General features: G+C 41.3%; 1 protein-coding gene and 1 long non-coding RNA gene across 2 annotated transcripts in view; one reads left to right on the top strand and one right to left on the bottom strand.

Moving 5' to 3' along the window:
* Positions 1-320: 320 nt before the first annotated feature.
* LOC122551152 lies at positions 321-10,966 on the bottom strand. The gene is made up of 3 exons (XR_006312036.1): positions 10,623-10,966; positions 2,370-2,487; positions 321-579 (listed from the first exon to the last, which is right to left on the bottom strand). It is a non-coding gene; the product is annotated as an uncharacterized LOC122551152 (long non-coding RNA).
* ube2kb (ubiquitin-conjugating enzyme E2Kb (UBC1 homolog, yeast)) overlaps positions 10,247-19,227 on the top strand; it is a 91,412-nt gene continuing 82,431 nt past the window's right edge. The window contains exon 1 of the mRNA XM_043692758.1: positions 10,247-10,579. Coding sequence (XP_043548693.1) covers positions 10,517-10,579 — 63 coding nt within the window. The 5' untranslated portion in view covers positions 10,247-10,516. The remainder of the gene's footprint in view (positions 10,580-19,227) is intronic.

Here is a 19,227-nt window from a genome sequence, read left to right as displayed (position 1 = left end):
CAACATTCTGAAATAAAATGTCTGAATTCTGATGGACAACACAAGACTCAAGCGTTTGCTATATAAATCGAGAAATGGTTTAAAGCTCTGCAACAATTACCATGATTTGTGTTTTATGAATATGATAAAACATTGTCTCACTTCACGAACATTTTTTCCTTCAGCCAGTAGATAGTAAGGACGATATTCAAAAACCTATATATAGAAATAAGAGGTAATGACTCAGATTGTTCCAAAAATGTATGATAAATTCAGGATGTTCTTAGGAAGGAGATTAAATTCAAGGACATTGACACAAACATATCAAGTGGACAGAATAAACATTGGCTGCTTTAAATAAAAAGTACTAAAAATACAAAATATGTTTGCAAGATATTATTAAAAATGTTTAGTGATAGGGTTCCACAATGATTTTAATTTTGAGTATTTGGGGAACCAAATTGTATTATAAAAAAGTCGCAATATTTGTCATGTATTCACTCTGAGATGGTCTTCTTCCTAGTTATCATCTTACTTCCAGTTTGGAAACTTCAGGATGTTTAATCACTGATTTTTTTTTTCACCAACATCTTGTCACCACTGAAATTAATATGAAACACTATGTTTGAGAAATCAACATCTATCCTTTTTTCAAAGCTGAAGAAAATGAAAATAATGTGTTATTAATAATCAAAGCAAAATACAGCAGATGTTGGAAATCTGAAACAAATAACAGAGAATGCTGGAGAAACTCACTTGTGGAGATAGAAACTTCATGATTTACTTTTAACTTGACTTTTAACACAAGTGTTCCTAGATCCAGCATTCTTTTTGTTTGTTTCAATGTACTGTATTAGCCGGAATTCAAGATTAACAGAAAAATATTATTTTTGGTACAAAAATGAGAATGTGATATATGCTGGAAATCTAAAATAAAAACAGAAAATGCTGGAAATACATTCCAGTAGTATTGGTGGGAAATGAAAAGGAGAGAACATTTCAGGTCAATGACTTGTCAATAGAACATTTTCTGTACATTAGTAATGAAAAAAGATGCAGACATTTATTTTTCGGACATGATTTTTAACTCATTTGTATCAATAAAATGCAGTTGTCTACCCAAACATTGAAAGAATGACCAGATAACAAGGATAAATAGTGGTGCATAGACTGCATGGACGAATACATACATGTTACAGACACTATAAAACTTTGGGAAAAACTATATGGAATTTTGGCCATCATTCTTCTCAAAAACGACAGGCAGAGGAAAGGACACAGAAAGAGGAACCGAGAAATTCCCAGGTATTAGACCATTGGAAATGGTTAAAGATTTTAAAATATTTAAAACACTAAAATTCAAACTTCTATCTACAATTTGCAAAATAAATTATTGGAAATATATTCCGCTCTGAAGAAGTGGCATCCTCTATTCTGATGGGTTTAAATGTTAGTCATCAGAAAGCTACAGAGAACATCGTAGATGCTGGTTGTTGATAGAGGATGCTACATTGTTTGGCATTGTTGAGACAGAATATGCAAAAAAACGTTTCTCCAGCCAGTGCTGCATGATAGTAATTTTCCAATAGTAGGGATGGTGGCAGATTGTCCTTTTACCCTGAGACCAATTAAGTCACTGAATTAGTTAATTAATGGTTTCATCCCACCTCCACTGTTTCACTTAAAATAGGGGGTACTTCACTGAATGGAGTTACCTGCCAAGTAAAACCTGGTGGTCTCCAGGCCAAGTAGTCCTCCTTATCCACTTGTCTTTGACTTTCCAATGTGCAAGTCTACCTCTATATTTTCACCCCATTACCAAGACCACCCAATAACTCCAAACTTTTGTGGGCTCAACTTGACAGGCCCAGTTGCCTCCAGACCCCAGTTTGTTTGTTGTGGTATGCATATTAATTGATATGTACTCTTACTCCAGATGCAGCCCCAGCAGTGGCCATTGATTCTAAGGGCTCTGTTCAGGCTGCTGGTCCTCTGACTGACTATCACTTCTTGGGTGGGATGTAGCCAGCCTTGCTAACTACCAAAGTTGGTTTTGTCCCATCATCCCCAATTTTGGACCTGATTGCCGGAGTTCCTAAATCCAGGTGTCACAATATATCAGATAGAGAATTTACTGCCCTGAAAAGCATTGGCATTCCTTAATGTTACTTTATCTGTCTAATTTTGCCTTGTAACAGTCCTCTAAAATTCTTTGATGTTTTATTACCTTGAGAAGTTTTATTATATTAGCGATGATGGATTCTCCAGTCACTTTGACAAATGAGTATTCAGAAGGGAGATCAATTGTTCTCTCATGTGATATCGCAAATGTGACATTTAAGGTACAGTTGGAATAATGAATGAAGGCACTGATTTTGTTGCATACTCACCTGTCCCATAGAGCTCTGATTCTGTTATCCTCAAATCTGAGGTTGCTTGATGACAGAGATTTCTCCATTTGAATCAGTCCAGGCTTTTTCTCCCCACGTAGTGTATCCAACCTAAAGGCTTTGTGATTTGGTTTCAGAATGTCAATATATACAGATCGTTCTGCTGTAACGCGTGTTTTGTTAACGTGAGTTCGCTGTAACACGATTGACCCCTAATTGGGGACACTTTCTAAAGAGCAAACTTTTAAAACGTCTGTTGGCTATAACGCGATTGCATTGCCAACACTTTAAGCGCTGTTTCTAAAGCACAATTTTTCTATAATTCGGGGTTGCGCAAGAATGCAACCATTGTGTTACAGAAGAATTACCTTATGAATTTGGGATATCCTCGGGTGCAGGTGATTATGCTTTCTGACCATAAAATACCACCTTTGGAATGTGGAAATCCTCCAAATTAAAGACTGTGACCCAGCAGAGTTGAGTTCTGATATATATGTTCTTTACACAAGGTATGGAACATCCTGCAAGAACTTTAGTATTCTATTAATTGATGTTGCACATAGATCTTCAGCAATAAAGGTGGAATCTCTCCTGTTGTCTTTTGAGATCAAGGTACATTTTCCATGTAACACAGCCAGAGAGAGAATTTTTGATTCGTTCAGGTTATGTGGTTGACTCTTGCGGGGTCATAATTTATTGCTCATCCACAATTGTACTGGAGAGTGTGGTAGTGAGCTGCCTTTTTGTAAAATGCTGAAGTCCTTGGGATGTAGGTACACGCATAGTTATCTTAGGAAGGGTCCCCTCCAGGACCCCAAATACTTCCCCCAACCTCTGCTGCTGGTTTGGATTCCCACTGGCCTCAACACTCTCCTTAGCTGCTGCTGGCCCCAGAACCCAACGCTGTCACTGGCAGTCCAGATATCACCCATCCCCACTACCCCAACCACTGCAGGTCCTGACACCACCATCTCCCTAACCGTACCTACCTGGCTTCCTAAATCCTTAGTCAACTGCCATAACAAACCCGTAAAAAGATAGGGTTCCACCTCCAGTGAGGACCCTTATCTCCTTGTCCAGATGGTTATACTTTTTTATCTTCTCCTCCCAAGCGTCCTCGAGAGAGTTAATCTGAAAATCCGACCTTACTGTAACATCAACCACCACGGTCTGCATTTCCTTTTTCAAAATAAGATCTGGTATCCAGAGCTTCCCAGACTTATCCTTGATCCGTGGCTCAACAAAGATTGTCCATCCAAACTTCTTCACAAACCCAACTAACTCATCTAAGATTTTATTGTGCCTCTTAATCCGCATACTTTTCATATAAGGGCACCATCCTGAAATATGCGCTACCGTCTCCGAAACTTCATTACACCGTCTACAGTTTTTGATATTAAACGGCCTGCCATAAGACAACGACGCCCTTGTTGGAAATAAATTGGTTCTTAACAAAAGTGAACTAATCACTTTGGACGATTTCATGAACAATTAAATTTCAGCCAACATTTAAATTTCAGCGCGTTGGGGTAGCTGGTCAGTATGGATGAGTTGGACGAAAGGGTCTGTTTCTGTGCTGTATATCTCTATGACTCTATGACATGGCAGAGTGATGCTGAAAAAGAGGTTGTTATTTAACTTTCCCTTAATGTCCTGCATTTTTGGGAGAACTGTTTGATTCACATACAATTCCCATTTCTCAAGAAGCTGGGATTGGGATTTCCGGTTCGAAAGGCAGAGCTTACTGCCAATGGAAATGTAATGGGAGTGGAATCTGACTGTGATTGCTATTCCTGTAAAATCTGGATTATTGTTACTTGACACCTGACTGCAATGCCATCTCAGGATATAGATTCACGCAATTAGTTCCTTGTTCTTTTTGAATAATATGAACATCCTCCATTAAAAAAAAGTTGCCTCTAAATCAATATAATTGTTCCAATCATTAACTTTTTTAACACTATTGTGAATACACAGAACATATTAACAGAGTGTGGTGCTGGAAAATTCAGCAGGTTAAATAAACTCAGTTCAAGTCTCCCTGGTTCTGAGAAGCAACAGAATCGACATTTCAGGCATAAACCTGATGAAGGGCTTATGCCCAAAATGTCAATTCTTCTGCTCCTCCAATGCTGCCTGACCTGCTGTGCTTTTCTAGCACCACACTCTTGACTCTGATCTCCAGCATCTGCAGTCCTCATGTTGTTCTAGAACATATTAACAGTCTTTTTTAGTTTGTTTCTGTTTCCTTCCTTACATTATTCACAGTATCACTTAGGTGGTTGGATGTTATGCTAAATTTTGCAAATTTGACATTCATTTCTCCCAGTGGTGTGTTAACATAAGCATTACTTTGCCTGTTGCTCCTTTAAGGAGTCGGAGAAACATAGAAACTAGGAGTGGGAGTTGGCCAATAAGCCATCGAGTCTGCCCTGCCATTCATATGACCCATGGATGACCATTGAACTCAATACCCTGTTCCCACTTTTCTTCCAGATCTTTTGATCCTTTTAGCCCCAAGTGCTACATCCAACTCCTTTTTGAAATCGTAAATGTTTTGATCTTGACCGCTTTCAGTGGTAGCGAATTCCACAGGCTCACCATTTTCTGGGTGAAGAAATTTCTCCTCATCTCAGTTCTAAATGGTTTATCTTTAGACTCTGGCCCCTGATCTGGACTCCCCCACCACCAGGAATGTCCTCCTGCATTTACCCTGTCTAGATCTTGTAGGTTTCTATGAGATCAGCCCCCTTAATTGTTCTGAACTCCAGTGAATATAATCCTACCAATTCAATTTCTTCTCACCCTGCCATCCCAGGAATCAGTCTGGTAAACATTTGCTGCACCACCTCCATTGTAAGAACACCCTACCTGAGATGAAAACTGACAATTCTCCAGATGTGGTCTCGCCAAGACTCTATAATTGTAGCAAGATATTCCTGCTCCTCTACTTGTATGCTCTCACAATGATGGCCAACATACCACTTGCCTTCTTGGCCATTTTCTGCACCTGCATGCTTACCTTCAGTGACCAATGTATGAGGACACCTAAGTTTCATTGTATATTTCCTTTTTTCAATTCAGATAATCCTCCATCCTGATTTTGCTCCCAAGGTAGATAGCCTCACATTTAACCAAATTGGACTGTGTCTACCACACATTTGCCCATTCACTCATCTTGTCCAAATCATTGAAGAATTTCTGTACCCTCCTCTCAGCTTATCTTTTGTGTTATTTGCAAACTTGTAGATATTACATTTAGTTCCTCATTCAAATTATTGTATATATTTTGAATAGCTGTGGTCCTAGCACGGATCCCTGTGGTACCCACTAGCCGCTGCCTGCCACTCAGAAAAAGACCAATTTGTTCTTAGTATTTGTTTCCATCTGCAAATCAGTTTTCTATCCATCTCAATGTGCTACCTCCAAACCCATATACTTTAATTTTACACATTAATTGCTTATATAAGACTTTGTCAAAAGCCTTCTGAAAGTCCAAATGAACCACCTCCACTGGCTCCCCCTCATCAACTCTGAGTCATATCCTCAAAGAATTCCCATAGATTTGTCAAGCATGGTTTTGTAAAACCATGCTGACTGTGTCTGATCTTGCCACTGTTTTCCAAGTGCAATTAAAGCTTTTATAATTGACTCTAGAATTTTCCCCTCCTGATGTTCAGCTGACTGGTTTATTATTCCCTGTCTTCTCTCTCCCTCCTGTTTTAAATAGAAGTTACATTATCTACCCTCAATTTGTAGGAACTTTCCAGAGTCTATAGAATCTTGGAAGATGAGTGCCAATGTATTCAGTATTTCTCAAATTACTTTCTTAAGTACCTGGGATATAGATGATCAGGCCCTGAGGATTTATCAGACTTCAGTGCCATCAATTTCACTAATATCATGCCCCTATTAATTAATATCCTTCAGTTCCTCCCTCTCACCAAACCCTCTGTTCCCCAACATTTCTAGTATGTTATTTGTGTCCTCCTTTGTGAACATGGAACCAAAATGTGTACTTAGTTGGTCAGGTATTTTTCATTCCCCATTTTCAATTCCTTATTTCCGACTGTAAAGGACATACATTTGACGTCTCCAATTTTTTTCATGCTTGATGTTGCTAATATTATTACTTGTTGATATTGCACCACTTTTTGGTGATACTTTTGATATTATCTCACTGGTTAGTGATGTTGCTCATACTGTTAATGATCTTTTCAGTCTTTCCAGCTCAGGTGTGGGTCAAATGGCCATTGTTCCATCTTAGTTCATTACTGGTTTCAAACAAAAGAGAACAGAGTATTGAATAACTTAACCTATCCGAAATCCCAACAGATCATCCCAACTTAAAGATGTTGTTCCAAATACTTGCAACAATCCCCATGAACAGCCCTTGGCACAAAACGTAGAATCAAACGTAGGTCTTACAGGAGAAAGGAGGATCAGCCTGGACCTATTTCTTTGGGTCCAGCAGCTTTTACAATTGCCTGACTGCTTTCAGTGAATATCCACACTGCTAAAAAACTAAATCAAACCAGAAAAAAGCAGAGCTGGGATAACTGGCCACTCCCCTTTCATTGTACAAGTGTTGTTTTAAAACGTGGAAGCCTTTTGCCTGAGGCAGTATCTGTTAACTATAATCAAATTGGCCCATCCAAGCCCAAACTTTTCAGAACCTGTGTTTTTATCTCCTGAAAAAAACCCAAGGAGAACATAACCTTGTTAAAGGAGCAGCATCATCACAGACAGGATTCGAACACAAATGACGAAAGGATTACTCTGTCATTCTGCATTTATGGTCCAAAGACATTATCTCCATGCCATTGCCACTCAAAAATGTTAGCCTGGGGTTCTGGATTGCTAGTCCAATGACATTACCACTACCCAGGACCCAGGGACCCCTCTCCACACACCCCCCCCCCCCCAAAAAAGGATGTTGTTGACATGAATTTAGTAAGGCATTTGACAAGATCCCATATGGCAGACTGATCCGAAGAATTAAAGCCCATTGGATAAAGGATTATGTGGTGAACTGGATTCAAACTTGGCTCAGTAACAGGAAACAAATGCTAATGGTTGATGGATATTTTTGAGAATGGGAAGCTGTTTCCAGCTTTGTATTGGGTCCCTTGCTGGCTATGTAGTTGAAAATGAAAAATGACTGTCAACTTTAGGATGATATCAATGCTTGGTTTGTGGGTGGAAAAATGGTCAATAGAATTCAATCCATACAAGATTATGCGTTTGGGGAGGACAAATAGAGCAGGGGAATACATGATAAATAGGAGGATATTGAAGTGGAAGTGAGAGATCTTGGAAAGCATGTCTATAGTTCCCATAAGGTAGCAGGGCAGTTAGATATATGATAATGGAGGTATATGGAATGCTTTCCTTCACTGGACAAGTTATTGAATATAAGAGCAAGGATGTAATGTTGCACCTAAATATGAACTGTTTTGGTCACCACATTACAGAAAGGAAGAATGTTGCCAGATCTGAAAATTGCAGTAATGATTAAAGATTAGAAAGCTGGAGTTATTTTCCTGAGAACAGAGCAGGCTGAGGGATGAGTGAGGGGTACAAAATAATAACGCACTTGGTGGAAAAGTCTGGTTTCCGATGGGGGGGAAGTCAGTTATCAGGGACATAATATTAAAATGATTGGTAGGATTAAAGAGGACATGACAAATGACTTTTTCATTCCGATGGCGGTGGGTATCTGGAATTTGCTGTCAAGTGTGATGGTGGTCATGGATACCCTGAATTCTCTGAATTCAGTCAGAGAGTCATAGACATGTATAGCATGGAAACAGACCCTTCAACGACAACTCATCCATGCTGACCAGCTATCCTAAGTTAATTCAGTCCCATTTGCCAGCACTTGGCCCATATCCCTCGAAACCCTTCCTATTCAAGTACCCATCCAGATGCCTTTTAAATATTGCAATCATAATAGTCTCTACCAGGTCCTCTGGCAGCTCATTCCATAGATGGACCACCTTTTGCGTGAAAAAGTTGCCCCTTAGGCCCCTTTTAAGTCTTTCCCCTCTCACCCTAAACCTATGCCATCTAGTTCTAGACACCCCCAACTCAGGGAAAACAGCTTGTCTATTTGCCATATCCATGCCCCTCATGATTCTATAAGCCTCTATAAGGTCACTCCTCAGCCTCCGACATTCCAGGAAAAACAGCCTTTGCCTAAAAAGCCTCTCAAAAATAACTCAAATCCTCCAACTCTGGCAACATCCTTGTCAATCCTTTCTGAACCCTTTCACGTTTCACAACATCCTTCCGATAAGGAGGGAGACTAGAATTGCATACAATATTCCAAAACTGGCTTAACCAATGTCCTGTACAGCCGCAACATGACCTCACAATGCCTGTACTCAATGCTCTGACCAATAAAGGAAAGCACACTAAATGCCTTCTTCACTATCCTACGATCCTCCTTCATCTACCTGCGACTCTACTCTCTTTGTTCAGCAACACTCCCCAGGACCTTACCATTAAGTGTATAAGTCCTGTCCTGATTTGTTTTTCCAAAATGCAGTATCTCACATTTATCTAAACTCCATCTGATCAACATCCCATTGTACTCTGAGGTAACCTTCTTTGCTGTCCACTACACCTTTAATTTTGGTGTCATCTGCAAACTTGGTAACTATACCTCCTATTTCTGGATCAGTGGTGCTGGAAGAGCACAGCAATTCAGGCAGCATCCGAGGACAGGCAAAATCGACGTTTCGGGCAAAAGCCCTTCATCAGGCTTTTGCCCGAAACGTCGATTTTGCCTGTCCTCGGATGCTGCCTGAATTGCTGTGCTCTTCCAGCACCACTGATCCAGAATCTGGTTTCCAGCATCTGCAGTCATTGTTTTTACCATGAAACTATGGTAGTCCAGTCAATGTTTGTAAAATTAAAATCCCCTACTATTACAACCTCATTATTCTTACATCTGAGATCCCTCTCCATGATCACTTTTTTTTATTTCTAATTTCGACCCATATACTTTCATTGGACGATTTTTCAGAAATATCTTCTCTAGATACAGCAGTAATGTTTTCCTTAATCAAAAACACCATCCCTCCTCCTCTCTTGCCTCCCATTCTATCCTTCTTACAACATCTAAAACCTGGTACATTGAGCCTCCAGTCCTGTCCATCCCTCAGCCAATTTTCTCTAATAGCTATGACGTCTTGATCCCATGTTCCCAAACATGCTGAGCTCTTGCAAGACCTCTTGTATTGAAATAAATGCAGTTTAATACTTCAGACCTACTTCTTTCTTCAGTTTGCTCTTGTCTATCTTTTCTAATTAGCTTGCTCTTTTCAGATTCATAACCATCCTCACACATCTTTCTATTTACGTTACTTAGCCCCCTCTGTAATAGTTCATAGTCTCCCTTAATAGAACTAGCAAACCTCCCTGCTACGATATTGGTCAATTTCCAGTTCTGGTGAAATAATCCTTTTTGAACAATGTCAATATAAACGTTGATATATTTCTCTTAATTTTTCAAAATGCAAAAATCCACACATGAAGAATTCTTATACCAATTAAACTGAGTTTACAATCCAGAATATATGGGACATGAAAGGATGTTACTTCCCAGCAGAAAATCGTCATGAACAAACTACTTTCTTTTCCCAAACGCCTTGAGACAAGAGTGAGGCCGGGAGTTCAGATGGGGGGGGGGGCGCGGTTTGCAAAGATGGACGTTAGTTAATGTATATGGCCCCCTCACAAGAGACGTAACACATCCTCCTCAGTGAGCCGCAATAATACGCCAACAGGTCGGGTGAGTATAAGTGGGTGAGTATTATGACAAGTAGACTTGCAGGGGATGTCATTTGACGCGTGTGAGGGGTAAGGTTTGGCCCTGTCCAGGTGTACACGGGGCAGTAGTACTGACAGCCTCAGTGTACTCAATGAAGATTACAGCCGAGCAGGTCCACACCGTTCCAACGTTCGCCAGTCAGCGGCTGAGCCGCGAGCCCGTCACCACCACCCGCTCGCGCTTTTCGCCGACCCCATTCGCCCGCCAGAGCGATTGGAGTGCGCCTGCGCGGAAGCGCCGCCATTTTGGCCGTGCTGATAATCTGATGTTGTAAGGAAGGCTGAGCCGAGGCCGAGCAGCGCGTCGCGAAATGGCCAATATCGCAGTGCAGCGAATTAAACGAGAGTTTAAGGAGGTTTTGAAGAGCGAAGAGGTAAGAGTCGCTCCCAAGCTTATCTCTCCTAATCTGTTTATACCTTCTCTCCTTGGTTGATTGGCCGCCGACGGGAGAGGAGAGTCCGGGGAGTTTCATGGTGATGGACACGGGACCGGGTGATGGACAGGCGCCAGAGGCGGTTTCGGGAAAGTCCAGGGAGTGGTTGCGGGATTTACTATCAGTGATTTTTTTTTAAAAAAAGCTATAAATGTCGAATCTGCCATTTATCAGTGTCGTGGCAATGGCGTGGTTGATGTGAAGCGCTTCAAATGCCGGATTTTGGGAGGTCTGGATGATACCTTGAGCATTCAGGTTGTTGCTAGGCTTGTAGGCGTGTAACATTCTTCCACCACCGTGCGAGACACCTACCTCCACATTGATGTTCAGGGGTACGTTTTGTGCGGCTGAGTTCGTGTTGGATGGAATTGAGATGTACAATTTTGTTTCATGTTATTGCTAAGGTTTATTCTTGTACTTTTCTTTGTTTAGAACTGTATTGGTATCGGATGATATCGTTTGGTTCGATGATATCTGGTTTCCACAATTGACATTTGGTTATTTTGCTGTGTTAGCATGTTTTTGATTTCAGATTTACATTTGCTCTATCATATCCACTTTTGTTTTTGACAGAAAAAGGAATGTAGGATCTGTGATAACATTAAGCTAAATGGCTGGATAAAATGTATAATGTTATGATTTTAAATTGCCTTAGTCACTGAGTTGGTCAAATATTAGTTGTCTGCATATGGTTAGACTCCAGCTGACAGGTCATCTTTCTGAAGATTGCACTTGTTCATCAGGCATAAAACATTGATCAATTGTTTTATCTTCTTGGAATACTAATGCTAACTGTATAACCTTTCATTGTTCAAAAGTAGTTTTCTGAAAGAATTTTATGTGCAATTCAAAGATGCTCAGTCCGTACCTACTGTGAATAGATTTTGCAAGTACTTTTTAACATAGGTACACAAGTATGGCATTGCTACATTAAAATTAGTGCTGCACTCAGTTCGTCAGTAGTAAAATAATTTTATATATTATTGACTCCCTCAGTCCTCTGTATAAAAATTATTTTCCTCAAATTCCCTCTTGTCTTTCATCTTAAAATTATGTCCCCTTGTTATTGACTTTTCAACTAATGCGAACAGCTGCTTTTAGTCACCATGTTCATGCCCTTCATAACCTTATACACCACTATTAGATTCCATTTTACTTTGTGTTCAAAAGAAAACAACTTCACATTATTCAGCTTTTCTGCATAGCTGAAATACTTCAACCTTGGCAACATCCTAGTGAATCTTCTCCGCACCCTCCACTGTAATCACATCCTTCCTATTGTGTAGTGACTTGAACTGCATATGATGCTCTAGTTGTGGTCTAACCAAACTTTTATACAGCTCCAACATGATCTCCCTGTGCTTATAATCATTGCCATGACTGATAAAGGCAAGCATCCTATATGCCTTCTTAACTACCCTCTTAACTGGTCCTGCCACCTTCAGTGGGCAAGCACCCAAAGATCCCTCTGTTCTGGGCTTCCCAGTATCCTGTCATTCATTGGGTACCCCCGTGTCTTGTTTTTTCTTTCAAAGTAAATCACCTTACATTTACTAGTGTTAAGTTCCATCTGCCATTGACCGACTCATCTGACCAGTCCATTTATAACCTGTGACCCCTAACAACTTCCTCCTCACAGTCAATTACCTAAACAATCTTTGTTCCATCCATAAACTAACTTATCACCTCACCCCCTGTCAACTTTCATGCGTGTTCTCATCTGCAGCATTTTTGAATATCAAAACAATAAAGCTTCCAGTGCTAATCCCCACTTATGCCACTACACACTGGACTTCTGTTAAAACAAATAGCTTTCTAACATCACCTTCTCTCTCTGGAGCTGCTACAGTTCATATGGTATAGATTCATCTGTGATGATGACAGAGCCAGTTCCAGGATTTTTAACCTGATGGTGATAGACATGTAACCATTCTGTGTCAGAATGATGTGTGGCACAAGAAGGGACTTGTAGTTGGTGTTCTGTGCATCAGTTACATTTATCCTCCCAGGTGGTAGAGGTTTCGTGTTTGAAAGTTGAAGGGCTTGTAATTGTTGTACACATTCTAATTGTAGCACTTTGTCACTGTGCATCAGTGATGGGGAAAGTGAATGTTTAATAAGTTGGTTAGAGGGCTGGTCAAAGGGTGTACTTTGTCCTAGATTGTGTTGAGCTTCTTAACTGTTTTGGAGTTGCACTTGACTGGGAAAAATGAGAGATTTCCATCACACTCTTCACTAATCCCTTGTTCGTGGAAGGACTTTGGGCTGTCAAGATTTGAGATACTTGTAGAATTCCCAGCCTCTGACCTGTTCTCATAATCAGTGTCTGGTTATTAAAATGTTGATGGTAGGAATTTAGAAATGGCAGTGCCATTAAACCTTGAGATGGTTAGATTCTGTTTGGAAGTCATAATTGTCTAGCATTTGTGACATTAGTATTATTTTCCATTTATGCCTGAATTTACCCAGGTTTGCCTGTATGAAGGCATGGCTGTGACTATATCTGAGAAATAGCAAAGGGTGCTGATCAGAGAACTTCCAATTTCTGACCTGTTTTAATTGAGGAATGTTGGTGATGAAACTGCAGAAAATATTTAGGGATGACTGATTTTCCCCCCCCCCCCCCCAAAAAAAAATTCTTCTGTAGGCTAGGTATGACTCCAGCATGTGGAGTGTGTGTTCCCTGGAATGCCATTGAGTTCAATTTTGCAGCACCTCATTCATGCCACACTCTGTCCTGGAGATAAAGGCAGTATTTGACAACCACTTGCCTTGCACCTGAAATTCAGTTCTTTTTCCAAATGTTTTGGCCAAGACTAATGTCTGGAGCAGAATCCCAACTAAACATTGGTGGGCAGCTTATTGTTGAGTAAGTCATCTTCCACCACTGTCAGTAATATCTTTCCATCATTGGTGCTGATGATTAAGAGTAACCTTTTGGGAAAATAATTGTGTTAACTGGATTTGAGCAGATGGTACTTGGGATGAGTTTTGATTTTTTTTTGGTCAATACAGGAATGTAGGAATTGTTGCCTTTGTCCTTCTAAGGAGGTCCTTCTTTGTGCTGAGGAGTTAGGTGAATTTCTGCAGTGCATCTTCTAGAGAGTACACAGCTTCTACTGCATGGATGGAGAGAGTAAATATTTGTGGATGTGGTGCTAAGCAAGAGGGTTGTTTTGCTTTCGATGGTGTTCCATCGAATTGATTCCATACAAATTGATTTTGTCCCACTTGTCAGCATTTATGCATCTGCACACCTAAGTCTCTGTTTAATAACATTCCCCAGAGTCCTACTATTAACTGTATATGTCCTGCCCTGATTTGCCTGACCAAAGTGCAACACCTCACATTTTCTAAATTAAATTCATATCTACCACTCTTTGTTCAATTGGCCCATCTCGTACAATCATATAGATGTATAGCACAGAAACAAACTCTTCAGTCCAACTTGTCCATGTCGACCAGCTATCCTAAACTGACCTAATCCCATTTGCCAGCATTTGGCCTGAAACTCCCTCAAACCTTCCTATGTGAGTACCCATCCAGATGCCTTTCAAATGTTATTGTACCAACATCCACCCCCTCTGGCAGCTCATTCCATACATGTACCACCTTTTGCATGGAAAACGTTGACCTTCAGGACCCTGTTTTTATATCTTTCCTATCTCAGTTTAAAACTATGCCCTCTAGTTTTGGACTCGCCTGGAGAAAATACCTTGGCTATTTAACATATCTGTGCCCCACATAACTTTATAAACCTCTAGAAGGTCACCCCTCAGCCTCTGACGCTCCAGGGAAAATAGCAGCCTATTCAGTCTCTTCCTGTAGCTCAAACCCTCCAACCCTGGCAACATTCTTTTAAATCTTTTCTGAACCTTTTCAAGTTTCACAACATCTTTTCTACAGCTTGGAGATTAGATTGCATTCCAGAATTGGGCAAACCAATGTCCTGCACAGCTGAAACATGACCTCCCAACTCCAAAAAAAAATGCATTGACCAATAAAAGAAAATGTACCAAATGCCTTCCTCACCAACCTATCTACGTCAGAGACTTTCAAGGAACTATATACCTGTACTCCAAGGTCTCTTGGTTTTGCAACACTTCCCAGGGCCCTAGCATCAATTGTATAAGTCCTGCCCTGATTTGCCTTATCAAAATGCAGCACCTCACATTTATCTAAATTAAACTTCATCCTCCGCTCCCCAGCCTTTTATCCCATCTGATCAAGATCCTGTTGTACACTGAGATAACCCCAGCTGTCCACTACACCACCTATTTTGGTGTCATTTGCAAACTTACTAACCTTACTTCCCTACATTCACTTACAAATCATTTATACTAATGACAAGCAGTGGACCCAGAATTGATCCTTATGAAACATTACTGGGCATAGGCCTCCAGTCTGAAAACAGCCCTTCACCACCACCCTCTGTCTCTTACCTTCATGCCAATTTTGTATCCAGTTGGCGAGCATCCTCTGGATTCCATGTGATCTGACCTTGCTAACCTTGCGTAACCTTGTCAAATGCCTTGCTGAAGCCTATATCGACAATGTCTACCACACTGACTTCATCAGTTGTCTTTATCACTTCTTCAAAAAACTCAATCAAATTTAAGTCTTGTTGGAGTTGCGCCCATCCAGGTAAGGGGGAGTATTCCATTACACTGCTGACTTGTGCCTTATAGCTGGTGGATAGGCTTTGGGAAGTCAGGAGGTGAGTTATGTGCTACAACATTCCTAGCCTCTGACCTGCTCTTGCAGCCAACATATTTATGTGTGAGTTCAGTTGAGTTTCTGGTTAATGTAACCCTAAGGATGTTGATAGTGCGGCATTCAGTGATTGTAACATCATTGAATATTAAGGAGAGAAAGGTAGTTCAACTCTAAGGAACTCCAGAGATATCCTGGAGCTGAGTTGACTGACCTACAACTACAACCCTTTTCTAATGTACTAACTATGACTGACTAGCCAGTAATACCCATTGACTCCAGTTTTGCTAGGGCTGTTGGATGCCACACTCAGTCAAATGAAGTCTTGATGTCAAAGGCTGTCGCTCTTATCTCTGGAATTCAGTTCTTTTGCCCATGTTTGAACCAAGACTGAAATGAGGTCCGGAGTGAAGTAGCCTGGCGGAACCAAAACTGGGCATCACTGAGCAGATACTGCTTGATAGCACTGTTGATGACACCTTCCATCACTTTACTGATGATCAAGAGTAAACTGATGGGGTGGTAATTGGCTGGGTTGGATTTGTCTGACTTTGTGTGTAGAAGACATACCTGGGCAATTTTCCATATTGAGTAGATGCCAGTATTGTACTTATACTGGAACAGATTGGCTAGGCGACTGGTAAGTCATAGCTGTCAGCATGGAAACAGGCCCTTTGGTCCAACCTGTCAGTGCCACCAAGTTTCCAAAATTAAATCAATCCCACTTGCTTGTGTTTGGCCCATATCCCTCTAAACCTTTCCAATTCATATACTTACCAAATGCCTTTTAAATGTTGTAACTGTACCTGCATTTTCTACTTCCTCTGGCAGTTCATTCCACATATGAACCACTCTGTGGAAAAACTTACCCCACAGGTCCCTTTTAAATCTTTCTCCTCTCATCTTAAAGATGTGCCCCCTAGTTTTGAGCTTTTCCACCCTAGAAAAAAAATCTTTGCTGTTCACCTTATCTATGCTCCTCATGATTTTAAAAATCTCTGAGGTCACCCTTCAACTTCCAATGTTTCAGTGAAAAACATTCTGGCCTATCCAGCCTTTCCCTATAACTCAAATCCTGCTGTCCAGGCAACATCCTGGTACATATTTTCTGAGCCCTCACCAATTTAAGAATGTCCTACCTATAGCAGGGAAAGCAGAACTGTACACTATTCCAAAAATTCCGGAGCACAATTCTTCAGTACTATTGCAGAATATTGTCAGCACCCATAGCCTCTGCAGTACCCAGTGCCTTCAGCCCTTTTCTTGATGTCAAGTGGAGTGAATTGAGTTGGCTGACCATTGGTATTTGTAATGCTATGGACTGCTGAAGGAGGCTGCAATGGATCATTTGCTTGTCACTTCTTGCTGACGAATGCTGCAAATGCTTTAGCCTTACCTTTTGCACTATTGTTTTGGGCTCTTCCATTATTAAGGATGGAGAAATTTGAGGAGCTACCTCCTCCAGCAGGTTGTTTAATCGTCCAACACCATTCATGATTTGAATGTGGCAAGACTGCAGAGTTTAGATCTGATTGGTTGTATTTGAGATTGTTTCATTCTGTATATCACTTGCTATTTAGCAAGCAAGTAGTCCTGTTTAGCTGTTTCAAGTTGACATCTCATTTTTAGGTATGCCTGGTCCTGCTCCTGCTACACCCTACTTTACTCATCATTGAACCATGGTTGATCCCTTATATTGAGTGGGGGATATCCTGGGCTATGAGGTGGCAGGTTGTGCTGGAATACAAATCACTTGCTATTGATAACCCCCAGCTCTTCATGATGCCCAGTTTTTAGTTGCTAGATGTGTCCAAAATTTGTCCCAGTTAACACGGTGATTGTACCGCACAGCATTATGGATGGTATTCTCAATTGTGAAGGTGGAATTTGGTCTCCACAATTACTATGCGATGGTCACTCTTTCCCATGCTGTCATGAACAGGTGCATCTGCAGCCTACAGATTGGTTAGTATGCGGTCAAGCATGGCTTTCTTTTCCCCCTTGTGGTCCCCTCACCACCTTGCACAGACCCAGTCCAGCGGCTGTGCCCTTTAGTTTGATCAGCAGTGCTGCTGTCGAGCCACTCTTGGTGGTGGATGTTGAAATCCCCCACCAAGGATTGTTCAACATGGAGGAATACTGATTCATCAGCAAAGGAAGGATGGTATGTAGTAATCAGCAGGAGGTTTCCTTGCCCATGTTTATCACGAAGCCATGAGACTTCGTGGGGTCTAGAGTCAGTGTTGAGGACTCTGAGATAACTCCTGTTTGTATACCACTATCACCTCTGCTAAGTCTGTCCTGTCAGTGGGACAGGACATATCCAACCATGGTGGTAGTGTCTGGGATGTTATCTGTCAGTTTGATAAGTATTATTATGTCAGGCTGTTGTTTGACGAGTCTGTGAGGCTGCTCTCCCAATTTCGACAATAGCCCCAGATTTTAGTAAGGAGGATTTTGCAGGGTTGACAGGGCTGTTCTTGTTCTTTCCGGTGCCTAGTTGCTTCCAGGTGGTCTATCCAGTTTCCTTTCTCTGAGATTTTAGAACGATTGATATATTTGAATGGCTTACTAGGCCATTCAGAGGGCAGTTAACAGTCACGTTGCTGTGGCTCTGGAATCACCTATTCACTAGACCAGATGAGGAGGGTAAATGAACTTAGGGCTTGGATTGGTGCCTGGGATTATGATGTTATTGTGATCAGAGACTTGGTTGAAGGCAGGGCATGATTGGCAAGTAAATGTTCCAGGATATAGACACTTCAGACAGGACAGGGAGGGAAGTAGATGGGGAGAGGAGTTCATTGCTGGTCTTGGATGATATCACTGTTGTGCTAAAGAAGGATATTATGGAGGGCTTGAGTAGTGAGGCATTATGGGTGGAGCTGAGAAATAAGAAGGGTACAGTTACATTGTTGGGGCTATATTACAGGCCTCCCAACAGTGAGTGTGAGGTAGAAGAACAAATAGGTAAACAGATTATGGAAAGATGTAGAGGCAACAGGATGGTGGTGATGGGAGATTTTAACTTTGCCAACGTTGACTGATATACACTTAGTGTCAGAGGTCTGGATGGGGCAGAATTTGTAAGAAGCATCCAGGAGAGTTTTCTGAAGCAGTATGTCGATAGTCTGAGGGAAGTCGCCATATTGGACCTGGTGTTGGGGAATGAGCCAGGCCAGGTGGTAGAAGTTGCGGTGGGGGATTTCTTTGGGAACAGTGACCACGATTCTGTGAGCTTTAGAATACTCATTGACAAAGATGAGTGGTCCTAAGGGATGAGTATTAAACTGGCCCAAGGCCAATTATATCAAAATTAGGCAGGAGCTGGAAAATGTGGGTTGGACACAGCTATTTGAAGGGAAGTCCACATAAATGTATGGTTATCCACTTTGGTGGCAAGAACAGGAAGGCAGATTACTACCTAAATGGAGTGTACACCAGTCAATGAAGGCAAGCATGCAGGTACAGCAGGTAGTGAAGAAAGCTAATAGCATGCTCGCCTTCATCACAAGAGGGATTGAGGTATAGAAGCAAAGAGGTTCTTCTACAGCTGTACAGGGCCCTGGTGAGACCGCACCTGGAATATTGTGTGCAGTTCCGGTCTCCAAATTTGAGGAAAGACATTCTGGCTATTGAGGGAGGCAGCGTAGGTTCACGAGGTCAATTCCTGGAATGGCGGGACTATCTTATGTTGAAAGATTGGAGCGACTGGGCTTGTATACCCTTGAGTTTAGAAAAGACTGAGGGGATCTGATTGAGACGTATAAGATTATTAAAGGATTGGACACTCTGGAGGCAGGAAACATATTTCCGCTGATGGGTGAGTCTCGAACCAGAGGACACAGCTTAAAAATACGGGGTAAAAACAATGA

Source organism: Chiloscyllium plagiosum, chromosome 1, assembly GCF_004010195.1.
Source record: "Chiloscyllium plagiosum isolate BGI_BamShark_2017 chromosome 1, ASM401019v2, whole genome shotgun sequence".
NCBI classification, from domain to species: Eukaryota; Metazoa; Chordata; class Chondrichthyes; order Orectolobiformes; family Hemiscylliidae; genus Chiloscyllium; species Chiloscyllium plagiosum.
This window is presented reverse-complemented; position numbering and strand designations above follow the sequence as displayed.